The sequence below is a fragment of the Delphinus delphis genome, chromosome 20 (assembly GCF_949987515.2).
Source record: "Delphinus delphis chromosome 20, mDelDel1.2, whole genome shotgun sequence".
In the NCBI taxonomy this organism is placed as follows: Eukaryota; Metazoa; Chordata; class Mammalia; order Artiodactyla; family Delphinidae; genus Delphinus; species Delphinus delphis.
The window spans coordinates 41,253,880-41,279,359 of NC_082702.1; the positions used below are offsets into that span (position 1 = coordinate 41,253,880).

The 25,480-nt window shown below is 56.9% G+C and overlaps 1 protein-coding gene and 1 non-coding gene across 2 annotated transcripts in view; both read right to left on the bottom strand.

Moving 5' to 3' along the window:
* Positions 1 to 24,004, bottom strand: part of SMPD3 (sphingomyelin phosphodiesterase 3) — a 28,967-nt gene extending 4,963 nt beyond the window's left edge. Inside the window, exons 1-7 of the mRNA XM_059999659.1 lie at positions 23,958 to 24,004; positions 23,230 to 23,302; positions 7,212 to 8,733; positions 2,157 to 2,232; positions 1,885 to 2,040; positions 1,004 to 1,093; positions 683 to 746 (exon numbers count right to left, since the gene is read on the bottom strand). Coding sequence (XP_059855642.1) covers positions 683 to 746; positions 1,004 to 1,093; positions 1,885 to 2,040; positions 2,157 to 2,232; positions 7,212 to 8,522 — 1,697 coding nt within the window. The 5' untranslated portion in view covers positions 8,523 to 8,733; positions 23,230 to 23,302; positions 23,958 to 24,004. The remainder of the gene's footprint in view (positions 1 to 682; positions 747 to 1,003; positions 1,094 to 1,884; positions 2,041 to 2,156; positions 2,233 to 7,211; positions 8,734 to 23,229; positions 23,303 to 23,957) is intronic.
* Positions 9,027 to 9,099, bottom strand: TRNAW-CCA (transfer RNA tryptophan (anticodon CCA)). The gene has a single exon. It is a non-coding gene; the product is annotated as a tRNA-Trp (tRNA).
* Positions 24,005 to 25,480: the final 1,476 nt, after the last annotated feature.

Below are 25,480 nucleotides of genomic sequence, written 5' to 3' on the forward strand. Positions count from 1 at the left end.
TTCAAATTTAGTCTATAATTAATTGGCTCAAATTAGCTGCAAGGAGCCATTGCCGTGGCTCTGTGCAGTCTCAGGATGTGAATTATAAATTGGCTCTGCTGCTGGCCTCTCAACTGTGTCCTTTTTGGAAGCCTCGGGTTCAAGAATGCAGTTTGGCTGGGATGGAACGGTCTCTACTTTGAAAAGGACAGGCTTGTCTTATCTCTGTTCGTGTTTTTATTTGCCTAATGGGTGGCTACCAGCTGCCGGGCTCCTGCAGCAGATGCCATCCCCAGGGCTCTTCGGCAGGGGTGTCTGCAGCGCTTGGCCTCGCCCTCGGAGATTCTGGTCTTTTTTCCTGTGCCCAAGGCAGGCTGGGGCTCAGGGCAGGCCAAGCTCTGGTAGAGTGGACCCGGACTCTGGGTGCTGGTGTAGGAAACACCACCTCGAGACCCCAGGCCTACTCGGAGGCTTCTTGGTAAGGATACCCCTGGGGCATGAGGTCCACCACAGCCTCCACCCACCCCCAGCTTGCCTCCCTGAGGCTCTCACAGGCGTCGTCCCATGGGGCTGTGCGCTCTTGTCTGCCCGCAGAGCCCATCTCTCCACACCTGTTTCTGGGTTGGTGCTCATCCCAGACCTGAGAGCTGCCTGGATCTGCCTACCCTGCCTGACCACAGCAGCATGGGTGCTGGGTGCTTACTTTTGCAGATTGTCAGGGGTGCACACTTCCTCGTCGTAGAGACCGTCCTTGTCCAATAGGGTACCTGGGGACAAGGGGGTGAGAGTGGTCACTGCGGGCAGGGCCCAGCCAGCCTCAAGGAGGGCTGCCTCCCTGGGGCAGTAGGGTTAGGCCAGGGCTTCTGTGGGCTGGGCAGCTGAGTGCCCCCCTTCTCCCCAGCAGTGAGGTCTTGGGGGCAGGTCTCTCCGGGAAGCCCATGGGGTATCAGGCCTCGGCAGTGCCCCTCCCCTGCCCCAGTCCCCCTCCCCTCCCCCCCAGAGCCCGTGCCCAGCCCCAGCTCACCGATTGCCCATGGCTTCTCCTCCCCAGGCCCCAGGCGGCAGGGGTCCTTGTAACGTGTAAACAGGGAGTGCTGCTGCTCCAGCTTGTCGTCTGTGCGGGGAGGGAGGGAGTGCTGAGGAGCTCCGGGTGTCTGGCCTGTCCTGGAGGGCCACCTGCCCCTGGTTCCAGTCTGACCAGAGTCACCAGGTCCCTGTCCCTCAGGTAACTGCCTCTGGGTGGGGTTTGTGTCCCCAGACAGATGGATCTGTGGTTCATCTGTCACTGGGTTTCTGTGTCCTTGAGAATGCCCCCTTTAACAGCCCTCAGAATTGTGCCTGGTGGGACTTTCCTGGTGGTCCAGTGGTTAAGACTCCACGCTCCCAATGCAGGGGGCCCGGGTTCAATCCCGGATCAGAGAACTAGATCCTGCATGCCACAACTAAAAGCGCCCGTGTGCCACAACTAAAAAAAAGAGCCTGCACGCGGCAACAAAGATCCCGCGTGCCGCAACTAAGACCCGGCACAGCCAAATAAATAAATGTTTAAAAAAAAAAAGAATTGTGCCTGGTACAAAGTAAGAGCTGAATACAGACTTGGTGAGTATCATTAGCTAACCCCATTAGTCTGGGTTTCAGAGGCTCCCAGCCTTCCCTGCCAGAGGTTCATCTGTGGGGCATCTCTTTGTCTCCAGCAAGGTGGCCTCTGAGCTATTTAGGGAGATCAAGGCCTCTTATTCTAGGAATTCTCAGGGGCAGAGAAATCATAGTCTTGCTAAATGTCCCACCCCCATGCTCTGGAGGAGCAGGAAGTTACTTGAGCTGCCTGACCCTGGTCTTTCCAGCTGCGACTGGAACCCACGCCTCCCCGAGTGGCCGACCCTAATGGTGAGGAGCACGCCTCACCAGAGGAGCAGTTGTCAAAGTTAAAATCTCCGCAGACGACGTCAAACGCCACCAGCTCCTCGGGGTTGGCTGCGCTGGACGAGGAGGTAGATTTTCGGAAATCAGCCAGCCAGTCCTGAAGCATGTTCAGCTGCTCACACCGAATGTCACTGTCCTCTGTGCGGCAGAACCACAGAGAGATGATGCAGCTGCTGCCAGGCCCCAGCCAGGCCAATCCCAACACTCTGAGGGGACATTCCCCACCCGCTGAAGCTTGGGCCCCTGGACCCTACCTGGCAGGGCGTGCAGGTGTGTGCAGGAGATGTACCCGACAATTCTTTGGTCGTGAGGTGTATTTCCTACCTGCACCTGTAGGGGAGGAAGCAAGGTGTTGGTGATGAGGCCTATGAGTTATCACTTCTCTGAGCACAAGGGGACACTGGCAACTCCTGCCCCCAGCCAGGTCAAACTCTCAGAAGCCCAGCTCTGTCGACTCCTGGCTAGACTGGGGCCCTGGGAAGAACAGCACATGTCCTGCTTCTAGGAACTTCTGCTCCAGTGTGGGAGGCAGATGCATGAAGAAGTACCAGCCTGTGGCATGGTGAGTGCCACCGACAATTCAGGCACGGTTTTACAGGAGAGAGATGCAGAAATTGCTCCCCACACCCCTGCTGTCTCCTGGTGACCAGAAGGGCCACATGGATGACCCTGAAGTGCCAGCCCCTTGGTTCTTTGTCCACTCCTGCCTGGTGGCTCTTTCCTCCTCCCCTTGGTCACACCCTGGACCTGATCATGGCTTGGAGCCCATTCCTGTGAAGTCTGAATTAGGCTCCCCTCTGGGATGTGGTGCAGCCACAAAGCCCACCACCCTCGTCCACTGTGAGAAGCCTTGGACCTTGCCTTCGGCTCTGTCTTCCCAGTCTCTGCCTCTCTGGCTTCATGAGCAGTCATTTTAACTGCTTTTTGATTGTGGTCCCCTGTTAGTCCCCAGATCTGGGATGACAGCTGTGGCCGGTGTCTCCATGGCACCTATGTCATGGCTGGCCCCAGGCACCCCATGGCCTCCATCCTGAGCCCAGTCCTCCTTCCTCCACAGGGGCTTCTTCACGCTCTACTCTCCCCAACCTCGGTCCTTGCCTGCTGCTCACCTCCTTCACTGGAGACAGCGTACCTGGCAGGTGGAGTGGGGCCGAGGGCTCCTCCCTGACTCCCTGCCCAATTGCAGGTTACCCTGGCAGACTGTTTCCAAGGGTTGGCATAATGAAAACGAGCAACTCAGTTGTACAGCACAGACAACTCGGCCCCCAGTGGTGAGCCTGGTGCAAGCCTGAGCCCTTGTCGGGCTGTGGTCGGGGAGGGGAGGGTTGGCAACCTAGCCTGCGGGTTCTCAGGCCCTCTGCTGGAGGCTGTGACAGGAGAGTCCCTCCTGGCGTGCTCCCCAGACCATTCTCGGGTGCCCTTCCCAGAGGCCTCTGGTTGAATCCACATCCTCTTCCTCTCTGGGCTTTCCTCCCATCTGAGCCTCAGCTGTCTTCCCCATATTTCACTAATCTATTCCAGACTGGGTTTCGTATGATGTTGAGACCCTGGACCTCGGGAAGTCTCCAGGGAGGGTGACTGTAGAGGCCAGTTCTTGGCTGAGGTGCATGCAGCAGCAGCGCGGGTGCCCCTGGCCTCTGCTGAGCATAGCTCTGCCCATCCTCCAGCTAACAGTGGCCTGGGCTCATCACGGGCCCTCTGCTCTGAGAGCCTCGGGAGGCTTCCATCCTTCTTTCTGCTGCTGAAGTCAGGTTGGTATTATTCTCCTCCATGAGGTCTTTCTCGTCATCGAACACCCTTAGCTTTCTACAGCTCTTCATCCCCTTTCCCAGCCTGGATAGATGCACATCTTTCCTTTTCCAGTGCCCAGGCAGATGAATGTCTGGTTACTTGATAATGGGCCTGGATTTGGGGCTGTTTGTAAGCTCATATGTTCACCATTCACTTCTTGCCCATATTCCAGGCCCAGACCTTTGCCCAATGGTACCCCCACCCCTGGAATCCCTTGGAAATTACACACCATTGGTTCCCCCATTGGTTGCAAAAACACAACACAGCTTTAAAACCACAGTGCCCCCAGAGGCCACACGATGGTGCTGTCTGCATCCTCAAGCCAGGAGTCTGTTCCCTCCTCTATAATAATATTCACGCTGTGAGCACCATGCCTAGCGCTTCACGGATGCGGCTTTACTAGAGCCTTACAACAACTATGAGGATTATACTAAAATTACACCATCCGTGGCCGGGGTCATGAGGCTCTGGTGGCTGAGGCTGGTTCGAATCTGATGCTCAAATCTGACGTTCTTGGCTCATGCCCATTCCTCCCCCTGCTCTACACTGCTTTCTGAGCTCCTGGTGACTGAGCCACGCTTTTCAACAGCTGCCCATTTGAGGCTTTTAGTGCATAAGCCCCTCACTCGCTCAGCACTTCATGTCACCTGCCTGTGCTGAATCCTGGGTGGGGACGGAGACAAGTGCAGGGAGGCACCACTCGGCCCTGCTGCTGAGGAGAACCTGCCCGGAGGGAAGACACGCAGAACGAGGTATGTCAGCCCCCCGCCCTCTTCCTTCCATCAGTCCTGTGAGCTCCCCAAGATCCACTTTATTATGTGCTGGGACCTAACTGATTCCCGGAGCTTGAGTCCTCGGGAGCCACAGAGGCTCGTGTTTCTCTTGCAAAAAACAATCACTCTGAGAGGTTGTGCCTTTAGTCCTGGTGGACAAAGACTGTCAATAGAGCAGGGCCCAGAATCAGGCTCTGTCAACGCCTGAGGCAGAAGCCAGTCCATTCCCTCCCTCCTTTCTCCGGGCGTCTCGGTAGCGGGAAAGCACACTTTCCTCAAGGATGAGGAGCTCTGCAGAGTAAACGGGAAGGCAGGGCTGGACGGGGAGCCCCGGGTGAAGGGAGCAGCTCGGCTAGCACATTTCCAGCCCCTGGGCCCTTCTGGGGCTGGCCTGGCTCCTGAAACCTCGCTTATTTCACTCTTCCACGTAGAGAAAGAGGCACACTCTCGCCAACAGAGATGAGCTGGGTCTGCTGTGCCGGGCACAACAGCTCTGCTCTCGAGTTCTGTCTGACGGGAGAGGCGGGCAGCAAGACATCTGGGGCCAGGGCTGAGGAACCCCCGAGGGAAAGCTGGCTTGTGCTGGACGCCGCTGAGGAGAGCTCCACTGAGGTGGGGCAGCCAAGACAAGGGGCATCGGCACATGGAGGCCCCTCAGGGTGCTGCTGGAGCAGAGCCCAGGGAGGTTGGAGGGGCCCAGGTGAAGGCTGACTTCTCCCTGATGCAGCAGGAAGAGGGTAAAAGGAGTCAGACTTGGGACATGAGGAGGACAGGTTAGAAATGGGAGGACAGCCCAAAACATCTGGGTGGATGCAGAGGAATGGTGGCCTGGGCAGTGATCTTGCAGCTGGAGATATGGGGTGGACCCAGAGGTATCTGGAAAGTGAAAGTGGGAGCCCGGGTAGATTGACTGGGCTCAGGGCAAGAGTCCTCAGCAAGTGCGGAAATGGAGGCTGTGGAGCCACTTCGCCGGGCAGGTGCCAGGGGCCGGCTGGCCATGGTGTAACAGCTTGGAAATGAAGAGGGCTGCCAAGTGGGGCCACCTGCTCTGGGGGCTGCCAACCCCCAGCTCAGGCTGAGAGCTGGACAGAATGCAGCAGACATGGTGCTGCCAGATCTGCCAAGGTGGGGAGAGAAGTTGCAAACTGAGTTTCATGTGAAATTGCTTGATTTTTAAATGTTGGCCAACACAAGAAATTTTTTAATGGTGTGGACCAAATTAAACACATCTGAAGACTAGTTTTAGATCCAGGAGGTAGAGGGCTCTTCAGCATTTAAAGGATGGGCAGGCGACAAGGAGCCTGGAAGGAACAGCCAGAGAGGTAGGAGGTGGGAGGGAAGCCCGTGTCGGAGGGGCTGTCCCAAGGAGACTTGTGACCCTGGTGGGCATGATAGTTGGGGTGCCAGGCTGAGGAAAGAGAGGAGGAGGGGGCATGTGGGCTGGGGGAAGGCTTGAAGGGGCCCTGGCCTTTGAGCGGTCTGTAGTAGAGCAGGCGGGAGGGAGAGGGTGCGTTCCCTCCCACCCACAAACTGACGTGTCCCTTCCTTCCCCAGAAGGTCACTCCGGCTGCTGAGACAGAACACTGACAAATCATATGCCAAAATGGGGAGGTTGGTCTCCTGTAAGAGGAGTGCCTTCAATTTCAGCATCTCAGGAGAGCCAGGGACCACAGATCTGCGCCGGCTGAGCCACACAAGAGCCTGAGCGATGGGAGGGGAGTTCTGGGCGTTGGGGTGTGGCCCTGGCTCCGGCAGGCTCCATGTGGACCATCCGCCGGGCCCTCGCTCCTGGTAGGAGCTTGACTGACAGGTGGCACTTCCCTGGACAGGCTGAGCACAGTCAGAGCTGAGGCCTGGGCATGAGTGCCTCACCACGCTGGGCCTCCACAGTAGCCGCACCAGCCCCCTCCGTTCACGGAACCCCTTCTGGGAGAACTGAGAAGTCTTGAGGGGAATACAGAGAAGATCCGCACCCGAAGCAGCTGCCGCCTCTGGGGGCGGAAAGCCCCGTTCTGTAGCAGCTGGCCAAACGGTGCTTCGGAAAACTCTGGAAGCACCAAGAGCAGCTTTTGGATGGGGAGCAGAAAGTCAACACGCTGAGCGTGTCAGGCTCAGAAGAAGATAAATGCGTAATGACCAAATTACCATGGTCTAAAAGCTCTCCCAATTGCATCCAAATTAGCAGAAATAATTATGATTCACTTTAATTAGTGACTGTGGAAGTGAAGCCTCGGGCTGGTGGGCAGAGGGCCTGGTGTGGCAGCTGCGTGACAGCCAGGAGGAAGAGGGCATGCTGGCCAGTGAGCCTGGTGGCCTGAGGCAGCGGGTGTGGTAACGCCCAGGGCCTGAGAGGCCTGCCTGCAAGCCTACCACCATTTGTCTGCAATGATTCAGAGAAGGGGCTCCCTGCCTCCACCGCCTACCACCTTCACCACCGGCACCGTGGGAACCTCCCAGGCCTCGCCGCTCCCGTGCCGCTCCCCACCTTGTGAGTAGGCTCTGCGTTGCCCCCGCTTTACAGATGGGGGAATGGTGGCTCAGAGATCTGAGGAACTTGCCTGAGATCACCCAGCCTGGAGCCTCGGCTCCTGTCCCTGCATTATTTCCCTTGTCCCTGAGCTGGGGGCCCCCCGGTTCCACTCCATGAAAGGTCTTGTCTGCCCCATGCCCTCCAAGAGAGCGAGGACCCTGGCTGCAGCCTGCCTCCCCCCATGGCTCTGGGCCCTGCTGGCTGAGGCCTCCTACCTTGAGATACAGAGCTCCCTTCGAGGCCAGGCTGTCGGAGGACCGCCCGTTGGGGTAACAGTGATAGGCCACGTCCATGATGGGGTAGCGGCTGGCAAAGAAGAGGCCGCTGTTGAGACACTTGAAGCTGCAGCAGCCATGGCAGCCGTAGACTCCGACATCATAGAGGATGTACTCGAAGTAGCCGTGCAGCTGGTCTTTCAACTTGGCGGCAGCCCGCTTGTCAAACACCTCCTGCAGGCATAGGAAGTCCAGGTTGGCAGGAAAGAAGGCTGAGACCTCGTGGTCAAAGGCCTCGTCCGGGTGGCGCCTCCTGCGCACGGCTGCCTTCTTCGCCACCGAGGACTTGTACGGGAGCTTGCTGTTGGCGCCCGGCTCCCCACCGCCGCCGTCAGCCCCGGCCCGCGCCTTCACCAGTGACTCCCTGGAGGCTGAGGGGCTGCCCAGGCTCCCCGAGTCCCCATCCCGCTGACTCTGGTTGGGCGTCTGGCCCTGTGGGCCCCCACCAGCCCCGTTCCTGGCCTGGCCCCCAGAAGGGGGGTCGACGGCTTCAGGGGGCCGGCCCCCCTCGTCGCCACTGATGCGCACGATGCAGGCGTCCTCAAGGCTGCCACCTTCAGCTGGGTCCCCGGAGGCCAGGCCATTGGCAGCCTCGTCGCTAGGGTGACGCCCACCGTATTCCACAGAGGCCGTCCTCTTAATGCTCCCAGGGACGGCCCGGGCCACGCCATCACTGCCCTGCGGTGACACCAGGCTGCTGAAGCTGGCCGCGCTGATGGAGGTGTTGGTGGGTGAGTCGATGTAGATTTTGATCTGGGGCCTACTGGCCCCATTGCGGATTCTCTGGCCGATTTCTTTGGCCCGGGCTTGGGTGTTGAAAACGTTGTTGAGCCTAGCCAGCGAGTCTGGGAGGAGGCAGAGGTTGGCAGTGGCGAAGCAGAAGCTTTTGCCAGGACCTGTACCCTTCCATTCACTGTGCAGGGCCGCCCCGCTGGCTGGGCCCTTGTCCTCCAGCCGGGAGTAGACGTAGGGCCGGCGGGCCGACTGCAGGGTGGACCAGAGGAGGAACCCAAGGAGCGCAAAGGGCAGCGAGGCGACCAGGAGGGCCAGGTAGACGGGCGTGAAGAGCACGGTGCAGAGCAGCTGGAGGTAGCACGGGTCATCCGCCCGCTGGCGCTTCTCGTAGGTGGTGGGTATGAAGGAGGCCAGGAGCCGGTCCGCCAGCCAGTAGCATGGGAAGATGAGGGCCCAGGACACGGCGTGCAGGGCGGACAGACAGCTGTTGGGAAAGGGGGTCGTGTACAAAACCATTGCAGCTCAGTGGGCGCCGCAGCCGGCCCTACTACATGATGTCCCTGGCGGTGCAGGCACTTTCCTGGGCGGGGCGGGCGAGTGGGGGGCGGCCGGAGGAGGGTCACGTGCTGGTGAGACACGACTGTGGATGGTCAGCGGCACATGTCGGCCAGCCAGTCATGGTTCCCCTCAGTGGGCCATGCTGGGCCACCAAAGGCTGCTGGAGAACCTGCAAGACAGAAAGTGAGGGGTCTTTTATTCATCTTTAGGGGGCCAGGTCGGATGCTGGGGTCGTTGCCCTGCTCACCCCACTCCTGCCTCCTCTGACATGAGCAGGACTGTTCTGAGGACCAGGCCGGAGCTGGCAGGCTCACGTGGGGCGTTTGGGACCAGGAGCGGGCCTGGCATGCTGCATTTGCCTGTGTGTTTGGCTCTCTTCAAGGAAACTGCCTGGTGACCTGACTGCCTCTAGCTGACCCTTTTTTTTTTTTTGGCTGCACTGTGTGGCTTGTGGGATCTTAGTTCCCTGACCAGGGATCGAACCTGGGCCCCTGGCATTGGACGCTCAGAGTCCTAACCACTGGACCACCAGAGAATTCCCTAGCTGACCATTTTCACTTTGTAAGCTAATTGCTTGGAAACTGGCCCAGGATTTGAGGAGCACAGTTTGTGGGCATGTAGGGCATGGCGGGTCCTAGAGGATGCCTGGGCCTGACACTGGCCTGGAGCAGCCTGAAGCCCGTCAGGAGCCAGGGGTGTGTTTAGAACAGGCGAGGGGTAAGCCTGAGAGGAGCCGCAGACACAGCCTCCTGTCACTGAATGCCAAAAAGGGGCCAGGGGGTCCTGGGGTAGAGGGCAGCGTGGCTGGCGGGGCCCCGGAGGGGAGAGTCCCTCCACAACCAGGCTCTCACTGTGCCCCAGCCTGCAGCATCAGACTGTCTCTGCCATCCCACTCCTGCTGAGCCCCAGCAGAAAGTGCCTGACGAGGACCCAGGCACTGTGTGGGCCTTCTGAAGTTCTAGAATGATCAGAGTTACCCAGTTACAGGGGACCCTGATGGTCCCTGTGACCTTTGAAGAAGCTCCCTGGAGCTTTGAGGGTCTGGCCCAAGCTTCTCCCCTAAGCCCCCCCGCCACACAGCCCCAGGGCCCAGCTGAGGCTCACAGCTGCCAGAATGAGTCCACTCCGGGTCCCCACCCTAGCCCGTGCGGGAGCTGCCATGGGTCTCAGAGCAGGCCCAGGGCCCCCGCCGGGAGAGGCCGCAGGTGCATTCATTGTACTGAACGTAGAATCAATAAAGACAAGGGTCTGGACTATTTACCCAGCCTCCAGGGACCAAGGGTGATCATTCTGTGGTGCAGCTGGTATAAACATAACGCAGAGTTTTTATGACCAGATCAGCTGGGGGACTCATTTCCTGTTGATGTCTCACGGGCCCAGCCCTGCTTCTGCCATGGCACCTTGGGGGTCTGTGTCCACAGGGCCATCTGTCCTGGCCCCACACCCTCTCTTCCTCCTGCCTTCCTGGTCACCTCAGCCGGGACCTGGGTACCATCTGGATTCTGCCTTCCCTCAGTCCTCACATCCTATCAGTCCCTCCTGCCCACCCAAGCCCCCGTGGAGCCCCTGTGCTGGTCCAGGACTGCATCACATGTCACCCACTTTCCCGGCCTCTTCCCCATCAGGCCATCCTCCACACGATGGCTGGAGAGACTCTGTCTAATCTGATCACATCACAGACGCCTCAGCCCCACTGAGGCCTTGCTCAGCACTTATTGGGCGTTGCGTCTCCCCAGCCAGGCCCACCCATGTCTGCAGCCCCAGCCCTCTTTGTGTTCACCTCCCAGTCTCCGGATGTGGTTTCCTGTCCACGCCTTGCTATTTTCTCTGCCCCTCGTCTAGCTCACCCTTCTTCTTCTAAGACTCAGCTTAGAAATCACCTCCTCAGACAAGCCCTTTTGTCCCCCTTGCCAGGTGGCTTAGGTTCCTTCTCTGGGGGCTCCCGTCCCCCTTGGGCATGGCCTGATCTCTGCAATTCTAGATCATAAACGCTCATGGGGTGAGGCTACCTCCCTGCAGAACTGGGGGCTTCTTGGAAGAAGGAGCTGCACTGAGGGCGCCGGGGTTCCCCGGGCTGCACCAGCAGCGGGATCTCAGGAAATGGGTGAGTGAACCTTGGTCGATCTGCCTCACGGTGTAAGGAGGGGGAGTTTCAGTCACCCAGTTGCACTACTGCGGCCACCATCTGATGTCGGGGTGTGGTGCTCAACCTGGAACAGAGCTTAATGTCGGAAGATGAACTTAAGCCGGTGGCTGTGTCTGGTTCTGAAGAATGTGTTTCACAAAGATTTTACTTTCTTCAGAGGAAATCACTTTGAAGCAAACACAGGAAGGTTACATTTCGAAGCAGGTGTGTCTACTCAGACCACAGCCATCTGACCAGGAGCCCCTCGCTCAGGTATGAGCAACAAGGCTCACTGGTGGTGAGGCCAGAGAGCTGGCCCCAGTATCTTCCCTGCCACATGCTGTCCTGGAGCCTCAGACTCAGCCAGTGGCCTTCACCACCTCCCCCATACCCAGCCCGAATCCTGGCCTCTGAGGGCCAGACCCCGGGTCGGGGATGTCCTAACCCTGATGGCTTTGGTCCTGTGATGGGCTCTTTCAAGGGCCCTGTGAACTCAGGCCGGACTGGTGGGCTCGGGCCCCAAGACCAATTTCATAATGACAGTGGCTGAAATTGGAGGACTTGCTGCAAGTGTGCTGACCCTCTGTGCGATGATCTCCTCTAACCCCACAGCAGAGCTGTGTCACCTCTGTGGCTCAGGGCTCGCAGCTCAGGCTTGGAGGGGCTGGTGGCTACCCAGGGAGGCCACACCTGCCATCTGACATACTCACTTGTTCTTTCTTTAAATCCCAGCAGTTTCATTTGAGTTTAACCTGGAGTTGGGGTGACAGCCCCCTCGCACTCCCACGTAGCCTGATGGGTTTGCCTTCCCCTCTCCCACGGCATACCGAGTGTACACCTACAGGAGCCAGCTGGCTCCAGGCTGGCTGCAGCGAGAGCTGCAAGAGAGGACGCAGCCGCCTGAACCATCTGGGCCCCCAGGAAGAGCCTGCAGGTCCTGTCCCTGTGGGGTGGGGTGTCTGGAGCTGCCCCAGCTGCCAGGAGCACCTGCGGTTGGTACCAAGGTGTTCGGGGTTGGGGTCCAGGCCAGAATGGGGAGCCCTGGATGTCGCTCCAGTGTCAAAGAACAGACCCCCTCCCACGTCTCCCTCCCCTTTCCTCTTCTCTGTAGTCTGAGGTCATCAGCCCAGCCCCTGAGCTGCCCTGCCCCACCCGGCACCGTTCCCCTGTGCTCAGTCTCAGGCCACAGGCCCCAGACCCGCAGTCTGCACCGCGGTCCAGAGGAGCTTCTGAAACAATCCGATTAGACTCTTTCTGCCTTTGGTGGTCTCATTGTTTCGGGGGACGAAGTCCAGTCTCCCAGTCTCTGTCTAGGGTCCTCTGTGTTCCTGCCCTCACTGGCCTCTTTCCCCACCCAGCCTCCACCTGGGCTCCTCCACCACCTCTGATGCCCACTGCTGTCTGACCTCCAGGCCCCTGCCGGGCTCTCTGCCTGAGACTCCTTTCCTGCCTTGTCTCCTATCAGCTCCTCCTTAACTCTTCAGGGCCCAGCTGATATGCCGCCTCCTGGCGGGGTGGGATGGGGGGGCAGGAGGGGTCTTCTTTGACCCACCCAGGGCTGCCTGTGACCCCCAAACCCTCTCCATGCTGTGCTGTCATCCTGGCAAGAACTGGAGTGGTTTAACATCTGGATCCCACAAACGGAACTCCATCAGGACTGTCTGGCTGAGCTCAGGGCGGGCCTGAGGAAGGGATGGGCCCTGCTGTGTCCAGGCTGAGAGGCTGGGAAGGTGGAGCGGGTGGGGCTGTCTGCCCTACAAGGAGCACTGTCACACTGTGTTAGGAGTCAGGCGTGGCCGAGCCCTGGCTGTGATGACAGCTCTGGAGAAAGGATTTGGGAGGAAAGGAGAGGGTCTGTTCTGTTCACGCCTTGCTGCCCTCCAAGCAGAACTGGCCTGTGTTCCGTGGGGTGGCCATAGCTCCGTTATGGGTCAGAGGTAAATGCAGCCTCACTTCATAAAAGGCTTCCTGAGATAAATTCTTAAACCTTCGGTTGTGTGTGGCTCATCCCCAGCACTGGCTGATCAGGGTTAGGATCTGCTGGGACAGGGCTATTGGTTGGTGGTGAGTGTCCCTCTTCAGCTGCCCTGGGTCCTCCTCACTTCTGCTGTGGCCCCAGAAACCCTTTTCGGCAAGTTCCCTCCCCAGCCCTGACTGCAGTGGTAGGTGTGACTTTTCTGCCTTCCCTGGGCTGGTCGTAGGAATGTTTTTTGTCCCCATTCAGGCATCGATGGATTTGAGGGGGCTGGCAGCCCAGAGGGCCGATGGGCAGCGGTGGCCATCACAGCGGTTCTCCGAGATGTGGTAGATCCGAGCACCTCAGTCCTTCCTGCCTGCCATCCTGGCCCTTCACGACTCTCCTACGTCCCCTGTCCAGAACCCCTCCACCCGCCTCTCCTTCCACGGTGCCCTGGACATAAGGAGCCTCAGGTGCTGCCCACATGCCCTGCTGCCACGTGCAGTCCCTGCATCCACGCACAGAAGCTGCTGACACAGTTGACACAAAAGGGATTGCTACCAATGGAGCTGGTTTCTAAAGCTCTGTGGGTAATTATTTTGTCTCAGTGAAATGAAAGGAGGGTAAACAAACAACAATACATTAATTAGTCTGATCTACACTTTCTCCACGAAAGAGGAGAGCAAAGTTAAACATTGGAGGCTGGCAGATTTTCAGAGAACCCGAGAGTCCTCGGAGGGCTGGCAGGGCAGGATGTGGTGCACAGGCACCCAGCCTGCGCCCCCAGTCCCAGCCCTTTCTCTCGCCTGGCCTGGCCCGGGTTCTGTCTCCCAGGGAGGAACACCTGCCTCTCCTCCCCGCCGCAGTTCTCTGCTTCCGTGTCCTGGGGTTGGCACCTTTGCCAAGCAAAGTCCACCATGGGCATTTCTGGTGGGGCTGACAGGTCTCTCAAAGGCCCTGTGTGCTGAGCGGTTGCCAGTCACCCCTGCAGGCAGGATTGCTCTCTCAGGTTCCTATTTTAAAGCCGACCATCACCCTCGGGCTTATCCCTATTGTGAATCCTGGTGTGTGGCTTCTAGGGTTGCTTGGGATGACCTCTGCCCCAATACCATCGTTTCCAGAACTGGCCTGGAGTCCCAGACACCCTCAGGTCCTGGGCTCAGGAGTGGGGGTCTACAGAGTGCCCAAGAGAGGGCTCCCAGGACTCAAACACTCTGTTCTAGAAGCAGAGACCACAGCCTCACTCCCTCACCCCCGGCTGCATTGCTTAATGCTCAGCATGGGCTCAAAGGTCAGGCTGACCTGAGTGAAACCCTGGCACTGGAGTCAGGCTCACTGAGCCTCTGTCTCATCACGGGAGTAACAGTACCTGCCTCCCAGGACTATCACGAGGATTAAAGGGGGCCAGGCCACTAACATGGCTGGCCCTGTTTCCTTCCCTACCTCCCCCTCTCCTTGCAGGGCCTCCCTGACCACCCCTCCCCTGAGGCTGGCCCTGTGTGCCCTGTTTGTTCTCCCCGACCTGTAAACTCAGTGAAGTTTGCAGACAGGACCAGCTGGTTCTGTGTGCTGTTCTGGGACAGCCTGAGCCTGCCCGCTGTATTTCTAGGCCCCGGACTGAACTGCAGAGCCCTCAGATTCTCAGAGATGCCTCCACACCTTAGGTCGGAGCCGCTGGCCTTCACTAACTTGTTCCTCCCCCTGCGGCGAGGACTGGACTGGGTCTGATTGCGACAAGGAGACCGGGCTGTGGAGCCAGGATGGACAGAGGAGCAGAGAGCTCCACAGTTTGAAGATGGGAGAGGAAGAGGCGGCTGGTCAGGTCCTGGACAGCACCTGGGAGGTCACAGGCCCAGCCACTCCCAGACAGGCAATGCCTGGGCCATTGAGAGCAAGCAGCTCATACCGCAGTTGCTTCTGCAGGTTACTGATGATCTGTGGTGACCCGTCAACACGGAGACCCCTGTTTGCTAACCTGTGACCTGCGGCCACCACAGCATGAGAAGTGGGGACTCGGACTGATCAAAGTCACTGTCCTCAGAGCTCTGGGGCTGGCTAATCTGCCCTCCCCTGGGGAGGGCATCCTCAGGAACAGGGCCTGGCCAGGCCTGGTCCTGTTTGAGTGAAGATGGCAGGGTAGAGAGATGGGTCCCCAACAACCCTTGTGGGCGAGCTGCAATGGACAGGATCTCTGCTACTGGATGCCAAATAACACTGGCACTGAGACGCCATCCCACTTCCATCTCCCTGGGAAGTGGACCTGGCATGTGTGCTGATCCCCAAGATGAGCTGCACAGAGGCCCAAAGGGTCCTAGGGGTGCTGACTTTGAATTTAAATTTCTCCTGCAGCATGAAAGTGAGTAAGCCAGACCAGTTCTACTGGCGAAGGCAAGCCCTGGCCCCTCTGAGGAAGCCCACACCATCTTTTGGGATCTCTAAGCCTTACTTTGGGAACTTCTGGGAATCTGGGTCAGGTGTTGCCCCATGTTGGGCTAGGATGGGCCCTGGCCCTCCCTCACACCACTTGCATCTGGTCCTCATGCCTGCTGAGCCCTCTCATCCCGGCAGCAGGGCTGGGAGTCCTGGAGCAGAGGGACCTCCTCTCATCGTCTTTGTTTCCAAAGGCTCACGTCTAGCAGGAGCTGAGCCAAGCCCCAGGTTTCCGCAGGAAAGGCGGAGAGGAGTATTCCAATCCAATGACCAGAATGTGCTCGCATCCCCGGCAGCACTGAGATCAGGGCTGGCCCATTTCTGCCTGGATGCCTGCTGGGGAGGGGTTGGCATGGCAACATGAGCTCTGAGCTGCTGAAACTTGGAGTCAACTCGTAGCTGGGAGGACAGAAAGAACGTCGGAAGAGGATGCTTTCCCATGCGACGCAGGTGAGACAAATCCAGGCTAATCCCTGAAAGCCACATCCCAGAAGCAGAACCGGGGTCCAGGGTCTGGTGTGAACACGTGCTGTAGCAACGACTCCCACCAACACAGCTGTACCAGGTAAATGTCTATTCACCCTTCCATGTCCAAAGCACCTGCCTCCCCTTCCTTGAAGCCCTCCCCAGCCTCCCTACCCCTCCCATCTCTCCCTCCCTTGCATATCCCCAACTGTCCCTCTAATCTGGTACTTGCCGGTTTGCACATAAGGCCCCCCACCAGCCTGGGAGCTCCCAGTGGAGTCTCAAACACCAACACAGGCCCGAATCCTAGCCTGCTCCAGCGCTATGGATGTGGCAGACCTCTACTTTGCTGCCCCACACCAATGCAAGGGGAGGGCCATGAGCTACACCAGGCCAGTCGGCACCCCAGCAGCCTCTTGACCCCACTGAATGGTCACACGACCCTAGCCCTTCCTGGACCCCTCGAGAAAGAGGCCTGCATTTTCTCTGAGATGGAAGCACTAAGAGCCTAAAGCTTCTGGAGCCCTCCTGGAGAGTGAATCCAGTTCAGAGGAAAACAGACCTTAGGGCTGGAAGGAGAGAGGTCAAGTCCTGGTGACATCTTTGAGCTCCAGTTTCCCTGTGCCTGAGGCCAACGCAAGCCCCAGAGTTTCTAACTAACGAGTTGGCAAAGTACCTTTTTCTTTGCTCTAGACACTTTGAGCTGGGTTTCTGTCACTTGCCCCCAAAAGGATCCTGACTATTATATACCTGCTACTTGATTTTTCCAAAACTTAATTCTTATCAGTTCCCTTGCTGTGCAAACCTCCCTTGGTACCCCCTGGCTTGCCTACTGGGAAAAGGGGGTCTCCCTCCCGAGTCCTCGAAGGCCTGGTGAGACCTGGTGCCTGTGGTTTGTGCCCCATGAGCATCCCTTAGGAGACAGCAGTGCAGACATTATAAGCACAAACTCTGGTGTCAGAAGTGCAGGTTCAGGTCCTGCTTCTGATATTGGACAAGGTGCTTAACTGACTCTCTGAGCTGTAGTTTTCTCATCTGTTAAGCACACATCGTAACAATATCTCAGGGTAGTTAGCGAGGATGGATGGGCAGCACTTAGCATGGTGCCTGACACATCTCTAATACAGTCAGCCCTCTGAATCCACGGTTCCTCACTCCTCCATATCCGTGGATGCGGATCCCACAGATACGGAGGGCTGACTCTAAGGGACTTGAGCGTCTCTGGATTTTGGTATCTGTGGGAGGTCCTGGAACCAATCCCCTGTGGATACTGAAGGACGACTGTAATATTACTTTATTACTACTACTACTACTGTTAATTTCTTTGTTGCAAAGGCCCTCAAGATACAGCTGGAGCCTTTGAAGTTTCCTCCTCGTGTGCTTGGTTGCTTGACAAAAAGCGTGCCCTGCTATCCCAAATGAGGGGCGGGGATGGTGCAGGGGATGCCGGGCCTCCATCTCCAGACAGGACTGTCTATTGTGGGCTGCTTGTGCAAGCCCAAGTCACAGGCCTCTGCAGAAGCCAGATGCAGGCAGTGGGGCCATAAAATTTTCAAAACGAAATTTTCCATGGGAGCTATTAATGCGTCATGTGGTTTCTGAGAATAGGAACAGGCTGCAAGCAGCTCTGTGGCGCTCCTTCAATCAGTCAGCCTCGGCATTTCCATGTCAGAACTCAGAAAGCCCAGATAAAGGCAATTCCTGCGTGACCGGAAAGCAAATCTTAAGCCAAGTTGAAGTTATATGTGCTGGGGTGCCCCAACCAACCTAGTGTTTAGAGTTGCAAGACCTCTGGGTTCAGGACCTTGTATAGCAGGGATGTGGGCCAGTTGCCTGGGAGTGTGGGCTCCATATGGGGTGGGGCTGAGTTCAAAGATCTGGCCACCCTACCCTCTATGGTCTGCCATTCCAGAATCATCTGTTGGTGACTGAAATGGGGACTGTTAAGGAGAAGGCTGGATGGTGGCTGATACCTAAATCCACCCCTGCGCCATCCTGAGCGGCATCTTCTCTCATTCCTAGGTACCCTTGTATTAGGTTCAGGAACCTGCCTGCAGCCAGATCTGTCTGCCTAGAGTCTGCTGAGGGCTGAAGCCCATAGGGCGCCTGCCAGTCCTTTGCCCTCACGACGGCTGAACCCAGGGTGGGGAGGTGCTGGGGGGTGAGGGCTTCCTGCATAATGAATATCAGGTCTGAGATGGCCCTGTTCACAGGGTCTGCTCCACTTGGCATTGACAGGGCAGCTCCAGGGCAGGACTGGAGCAGGCAGTTGTTGACCACTGGAGAGGTCACGTGCCAACAGCTGAGCATCTAGACAGGCCTGGGCCTCCTACTTCAAGAGCTCTGAGCCTGCCCAGGTGCTGAGGTTTGTGCCTGAGCCTCACCTTGCAAGTGGCCAGAAGCCGGGCATCCTGGAACTCCCTAGCAGGTCACGTCACCTGCCTCAGGTGAGCCCTGTGTTGTCTGCTGTGTGACCAGCTGAGTGCCAGCCCCCAACAAGTTCCCTGCTGGCCAGTGCCACTCAGGAGAGTCCTTCCTCAGGGACGGACACTAGGAGGAATCTCGCTTCTCTCAGGCTCCGCTGTTGAGGCTTTTGTCCCAGCAAAGTCCCTGCTTCACTGACATGAGAGCTGATGTTAATGGTCCCTGAGCCGAACAAGGCTTGGAACATACTTCACTTAAGAAGAAATGACAACATACTTTCTGTGGGAGTGGAACTTTAAATACAAGTCCACACAAATGGCAGGATTTATGCAGACTCAGTGTTCAGCTGGGTTTCAAATACAGCCTTTCCTCCTGGAATGGATTGGCTGGCAGAGCAGTGTGTAGGCATTTCAAGGCACCAGAGAACACAGATGAAGACAACAAACCTCCCTAAAACGGAATAGACTTGCTAAAATTCTTCTGAAAGGAATCATTTCACATTCAGCCTGAAGTTTTCTATGCAAAGAACATTTAACAAACTGAGTCCTAGAGGAGAATTTATGCAAAGATTAAAAAGCAAATCAGTGCGAATGAGTAAATAAGATCAGGCATCAGCATCTCACCAACCTTCCCTGTAGCTCTGGGCAGCTGGGCCCGAGGGCTGCATTTCTGAACCGAGACTGGATCTCACTCCCCACTGAGGGCTGAGGTCCTTGTCCTGGGCCCTTTCAGAGGCCTTGGACACCAGGCCACTGCTATCCTCAGGTCCTGCCTCTGCACACGGCACCACAGGAGCCCTTGGCTCTGAGAGAACCAGCCAGAAGACCTCCTGAGAGAGGATGGCCCAGCTCAGGCCGAACCATGGACTGCTTGCTTGGGGAGGCCTCCGACCTGCCTGCAGGGCTGTCCTGGGCCTGCTCCAGAAGGTATAACTGGGAGGGGATTGGGGGCTGCTGTCTGCTACCCTGGGGAGTGGGACTTAGAGCTACATTTGCATAAGAATGTGAATTAGTCATTTGTCCACAGCAAAGACCAGTGGGGAAGACATCATGGGGATCTATAGCCCCCCAAGTTCCCTCTAATTGCTACCACCAAAACTGCTTCCAGGGGTCTTCTGAGGCTCTGGGTTCCAGTTAACCCCTGCCTCTCTGGTAGTGGTGCCCTGTCTATACCTGCTCTTAGCTGTTGAATCCTACACTTCTGAAAAGGGAGACAAGAACTCTTGGATGGAGACCACATGTCCCCAGATTGCTGGTGTAGACATTGCTAGTGTAGACAGTGACGTGTTTCCATTCAGGAGTGACTAACTTAAAAAGATATGCATGCTTTGCCTTTGTGAAGATCGGGTTAGACTTTTCTTCCCTTTTTGCCCACATCTGCCTGCAAGCCTAGGACAGGCCTCTTACGTCGCTTCTTCTGGCCCCTAGAGCAGTGCGGGCCTACTTTCTAGGCATGAGGCAAGATTGCACCTCCTGGTCCCCTTGCAGTTGGGTGTGACTAGCTCTGACCCACAAGCTGTGAGTGAAAGTGATGTGTGTCACTGCTGGGCCAGAGTACTTCACAGCAGGTATATGCGGTTGGTCCTGGGGGCCAAGCAGGGCCTGCAGGGGATGGGAGGAGGGAGCTTCGAGATGAAGCCAACAGCCTGGGGTGTCAGAGCCCAGAGGCCAGGCGTGGTCAGACGCTGCCAGGTCGTGCTGGCTGACTGGTGCCCGCCAGGGCTGGTGAGGGGCAGAGGCAGAGGCAGAGGCAGAGGCAGGGGCAGGGCAGCAGCTGTCGAGCTGGGAGGCTGGGGGTGCTCGGCATCCATTCCCTATGAGTCAGATGCTGCTCTGGGTATTTCACAGCAAGGGCCCAAGAATTTCTGGGGGCAGAGCCTTGCTTTCTAGGGTGTGTGGGGGGTCCTCCTAGAGGGTATGGAGACAGGAAAGTGGTGGGTGGTGGGTGAAACAAGCAGTGAGCAAGGGAGGGAGGTAAGATGGAGTGGCAGAGAGAGCTGAGAGTAGGCGCAAGGAAGGCAGTGTCACTCAGGAGTCCTGCCTGCCGGCCTGTGCCCTCGATGGCCACAGTGACCGCCAGATCCCAGATTACAGGCCGGGAGGAGACGCCGGGGGAGGAGCAGCTGTGGAAAATGGGCTTGAGAAGAGGCTCCAATGCATGCACTTACAGTTTACCCCTAGGTGGTTCTGTTTAACTTAAGTGCTTAGAATCCGGTTAGCATCCAACCCATACCACACAGACCTCAGAGTAGTGAGAGCCTGGTGTGTGCTGGCTGCACTCTGGAAGGACTGAGTGACCCCCTGGCTGTGACCCTCTGGCTGGCTTCGGGTCTGGGCAGCCACCCAGCTTGACGCTACCTGCACCACCCCCACTGCTAGACAGAAGGTGCACAGGGTATCTCACCGGGCTTTCCGGTAGAGATTTGGAAAGAACATTTCCAGAACAGAGGTCAGCACCAATGCGAAAACAGTCTATGCAGTTTCAACCAGATTTGCTTTAAGAAACAGGTCCAACAGGAGGCCTAAGCGGCTTGATCCTCATCTCTCCCTCAGCTCTCTTCCCCCGGTCCTGGGCCACCATCCTTCTTGTTCCCTTCCTGCCCTTGGGACTGCTCTTTCTCCGAGCCCTTTGTTGTCCCCTCCTCCCTGGCCCACCCCTTAGGAGCTGGACCTTCCCCTGCCTCCTCTCTCTTCTCTTGGTTGATCTCTCATGGGTCACCTGTTCCCAGGTGATAGCCAGCCCAGGTGTCTCTCCTGACCTCTGACCCCATGAATTTAATTGACAGCTCTCTACCTTCCCCTAAAAGTTTATCATTTGTCTTCCTCTACTTCCCCAACACCAGCTCTGTCTCCTGAGTGGTCCTAGGCCCCTGGACCTCCTCCATACCCACCTCCTGTCACCCAGCCCACGGTTCTGCCTCCCTAACCCCTTGCATCCATTCCCATGGCTACGCCCAGTTCAGGCCTCACCCTCTCCCACCTAGATGCTGTGACAGCCATCACCTGGTCCCCCTGCAGCTGGCCTTCCTCCTCTGATCCACATGGCAGCTGGTGGCATCTTTCTAAACTACACATTAGGTCACATTGCTCCCCTGCTAAACTCTTCAGTGTCCCTTGCTGACCCCAGGAAGATGCACCTGGCAGAGAAGGACAGGAAAGGGGGGGCGAGGCCCTGCAGCCTGACTGCTTTGCATCCGCCTACTTCTGAAGTCCCGGGGACCCCGACCTGCGCAATTTCCCCTGAAGCCCTTCTAGCCCTCCATGCCTTTGCTGAGGCAGTTTCCTGCAGCCATCATCTGTGCGAAGGGATGAGGCCTCAGCAGAGGCGCTCAGGGTTTGGAAGTCACAGTGATGGTCTCTTCACCAAACCCCAGCCAGTCCCCTCCTCTGTGGCCCCAGGGATAACTAGAGACCTTTGGCCCGGCTCAACTGAGCCATTTCTCTCTTGACCTTGTTAGTTTCCATGCATTTATTGCATGTTTGCAGTCTGCACACCAGAAAGGTAACCAGCCTCCCATACTTTCAGATCTACCACACTAGACACAGAACTGAGAGAGTGAAGGCTTGAGCAATGTTGGCAAATTCCATACCTCAAAACAAAGGGAGGGAGGGCCTTATGTGTGTGGCCCTATAGAGTGTCTGCAGGACCAGGGACCCTGCCCACATGGTGACACCAGCAACTTTGGAACTCATCCACCCACTTTGACCTCCAGTCCTGGGGAACTCAACTTCTTTTTTTCCCTTGCAGACACTCAGTACTTTATCCCATCACCTGTATGTTGGGCACAGAGTAGGCAGATAAGAGGAACCCCTGATGACTGATTGACAAGCGACAGCCCTGCCCCCTGCAGACCTGGAGTCCAGCCAGGGTGGCTTCAGCAATCCAGCTCATCTGGGGCCACCTGTGGCCCGCTCAGGACCTCAAACTCATTTCCTCCCTCCCTGCCACACTCTCTCCCTGTGAGGTGGGACTACGAGCCAGTCATGGCAGAGACATGAGGGAGACTAGAAATGAGCCTCAGAAAAGCAGAACAAACAGTCCACTTCTTGGGACATCTGAGCAGAATGTGCTCTTGACACTGATGGTGTAGCTACACTGTACAACCACCCCAAGCAGATATTGTTGGCTCCATTTACAGATGAGAAAAACTGAGACTCAGAAAAGTAAATGACAGTCCCCAAGAAGTGTAGCCTGGTCACCAGACCCCAATTTCCCTTTCCTCTCTGCATTTCTCACCAAAGTTTAATACACATGATATGCAAAATATGCAAATGAGCGCTGTCCAGCACCAAGCCCCGCTACCTCCAGGACAAGCTCCCCACACTATCCCCCTTGTCTTGCTTGTTCTTCCCTCTCAGTTCCCACCAAACAAGATCCTCACCCTGTCTTTCCAGTCTCTGAAGCTTACATTTGTCACCCACCCCCACTGAGCCCTTAGTGAAGACCCTAATAAATTTCCTCCCTCCCTGTGGACTGCCGGCCTCATCCATCTCCTCTTTTGTTTTTCCATCCAGTCACCATCACCTTGGACCCCCAAATCTCCCTACTCCCAGCTTGGTGACCTCCCCAGAAACCGTGAAAACATCTAATTTACCAATATTTGGGAGGAAGCAGGTTCTTATAATGGTCTTGCTGTGCTGGCTCCTGGACTGAAGTTCCCAACTGTCAGGGGGTCAGAAAATGTGTTTCTGGTTTCCACTTTTATTGTAGTAGTTTGAATTATTTCTCTGGGATGGATTCGAGACTAGAATTACGAGGTAAACTTTAAAGCTTCTGATACATATTGCCAAACTGCTTTTCTCCAAGGTTGTTTGAGAGTGCCTGTTTCACAGCATCCTTTCCATGAAATGCACTGGGTTTTAGCATTAAAAAAATTTTTTTTTAATAGTTTAATGGGTAATGATATCTGATTACAATTTCCAGAATATTTAAATTGTATTCCTTCATTATTGTGAAGTGCTGCCTCAATCCTTTTCCTACTTATTGAAGGAGTTAGAATTTCCTCCATAGATTTGGGTGTGTCAGACATACCCCCTCTGCAGGCATTGAACCACATGAGGGTCGGTTCAGAATGGGACCAAACTGCTTGCCCCAGATTGCTTACCCCAGAGCTGTGTTTTCAAACTTTTTATCCAAGCAGCAGAACCTTTTCTCAAACAATCTCACACAGCACCTCTTTATATAAAACATTAATAAGTAGCCTATGAGGGGAGGCCTGGAGCGCCCCCTCCCGTCCCCCTCCCCCTTCCAGAAGCTCTTCTCACCTGAGGAGGGGCCGCGGGGACCTTCTTGTCCTTCTGGCTGAAGAGGGAGCACTCCCTGCGTGAACTCAAGGACCTGAAAGTAGATGAGCGGTTCACAGAGGTGTCCGGACCTCCACAGTCACCGAGCAGCGCAGTACAAGTGACCCAGGTACAGAGACCGAGGGGCCGCACCTGCGCTGGAGGCACCGCCACACCCTCCACGTCGCCAAGGAGAGGGTGTGGGCCCCGCTGTCCCCACGAAGTTCAGCCAGAGGGGGTGGGAGCTGAGGTTTGTGGGACAGACCTAGACAGGCCCGGGGGATAGGAGGGTTGACAGGTGCGGAGGACTCCGTGGGTGGGGGGCACGAGGCTTCCACGTGGACGGCTGGACCCTGGCCAGGCCGGCGATGTGCAGGTGAGTGGCAGGGGAGAGGCGAATTAGGAGCCCCGGCCGGGGGGGTGGGGGGTAGGGGTTTGATCTGATAGGCGAAGCTAGAACAATCAGAGTTCTCCCCAGGAGCTTTGTGTAATCTCAGCCTCACAAAGACACCTGAGGGTGGGGGAGAACTGAACCCAGACCCGGAAAGAGGGACAGTGGCTACTGGGACGAGGGTGGGGCACAGGGAGGAAGCCGCTTGGCCGCAGATAAGGAGTAGACTGGCAGAGGAAAGGCTCAGCGGGGACGCTTCGTGAACCCAATGGGGTCTTCGGAGGGGGGCGTTTGGGAGGGCGCTCGTGTGAGCGGAGACCTTTGGACACGAAGCCACCGGCTCCTGGCATTCCTTGTTGACCCAGTCGGAGGATCAGCGGGCCCGGACGCTCACTCCCTAGTAGGGGTTCTTAGGCCCGGCTGACTCTCTGGCCCCGCCCCACTCTTGTAGCCCCGCCCCTGCCTCAGGTGTTGGATCCACCCCGATTTTCTGGTCGCGCGGCCCCTGGGCCCTGGGCCTCAGGCACTACCTGGCCTCGACTCTCTCGGCCCCGCCTCCTGAAACCTGGCCCCGGGCAGCTCTCTGGCCACGCCCCCTGGCCTCGGGCAAAGTCCTGGCTCTTTAGTCCCTCCTTCCAGTCCCAAGTCACGCCCCCGAATTTGCCGCCGAATCCCTGGCTTTTGGCTCGGCCTCTTGGATTTCGGCCCAGGAAGTTCAGCCCGCACCCCGCGCAACCCTGCGCGGAGCTCGTTGGTTTTACACCTTTTCAAGCCAGTTCTGCTGCCCGGCCCAGAGCCCTCTTACCACCCTCACATCGCAGGCAAGGCAACCGTTACTCCCCAGGGCCCCTCTGGACCAGACCCTGTCCTGTATATACACTTATTTTGCAAATCACCCAAACTGTTTCAGAAAAATCTGAAATTGAGTCCCAAGCCCTCTGCCCTCAAGCCAAAGATGTTGCAGAGGAGCTGGAAGGAGTGTCTTCTCACCTTGGAAACAGTTGGGAAACAGTTGGCGCCCTCCTGATTAGAGATCCATTAGAAAAGCTCCAGTGAGACAAGGGTTCTAGTCAGCTGAAAGGTCTTGGGCAAGTCATTTAACTTCTGAGCCTCAGATGCCCCCTTCCCCGTAACACTGGGGTTCCCTACAGGATCTTGGATGGCTATGGCCAGGACCAAGTGAGCACAGGTACTGGATGTTACCAGATCAGAGCGGGAAGAAGGAAGCCTGAGCCCCTAGGTCCTCGCTCTACATGCTCTACATGAGGGGGCCCTTGTTTTTATGGGGACACCCTGGCTTATTTCCTCTGAGTTAAGCACTTGGCAGGCATCCCTCCCCACCCATGGCCTGGGGAGTCCAACCTGCCAAGACGTTGGAGGGTGTCCTGTCCCCTGTGCCTGGGACGCCTGCCTCCTCACCCTCAGTAAGCCGCCTTCACCCTGCCCCTAGACCACAGGCTGACAGACATCTGAAAGTGGACACAAAGGAGCTATCCCAACCTTTGCGGCTCTCAGCTCCCACCACGCTCTCCCAGAGCAGTGAGGAGCTCACACCTCATCTCTCGATGAGAGATTTGCCAAGGAGGGTGTCTTTGTCCTCAGATATTCCCCTAACTATCGCCCGTAAGCTGCATAGCCTCTCTCCCCTCCCAAACTCTTCTGAAAAATCCCCTGTGTGTTTTTTCAAAATAAAATTAAATGACAGGAACTAACTATTTAGGGAGGGGTTCCTGAGGGGAAATGGAATCTCTGCAACCTTGAGATTACAGGACTTTTCCTCTTCTCAAAAGACAAGAAAAACATGTCAGATCATTGATATTCTGAGCCAGACCTTGTTTTGAA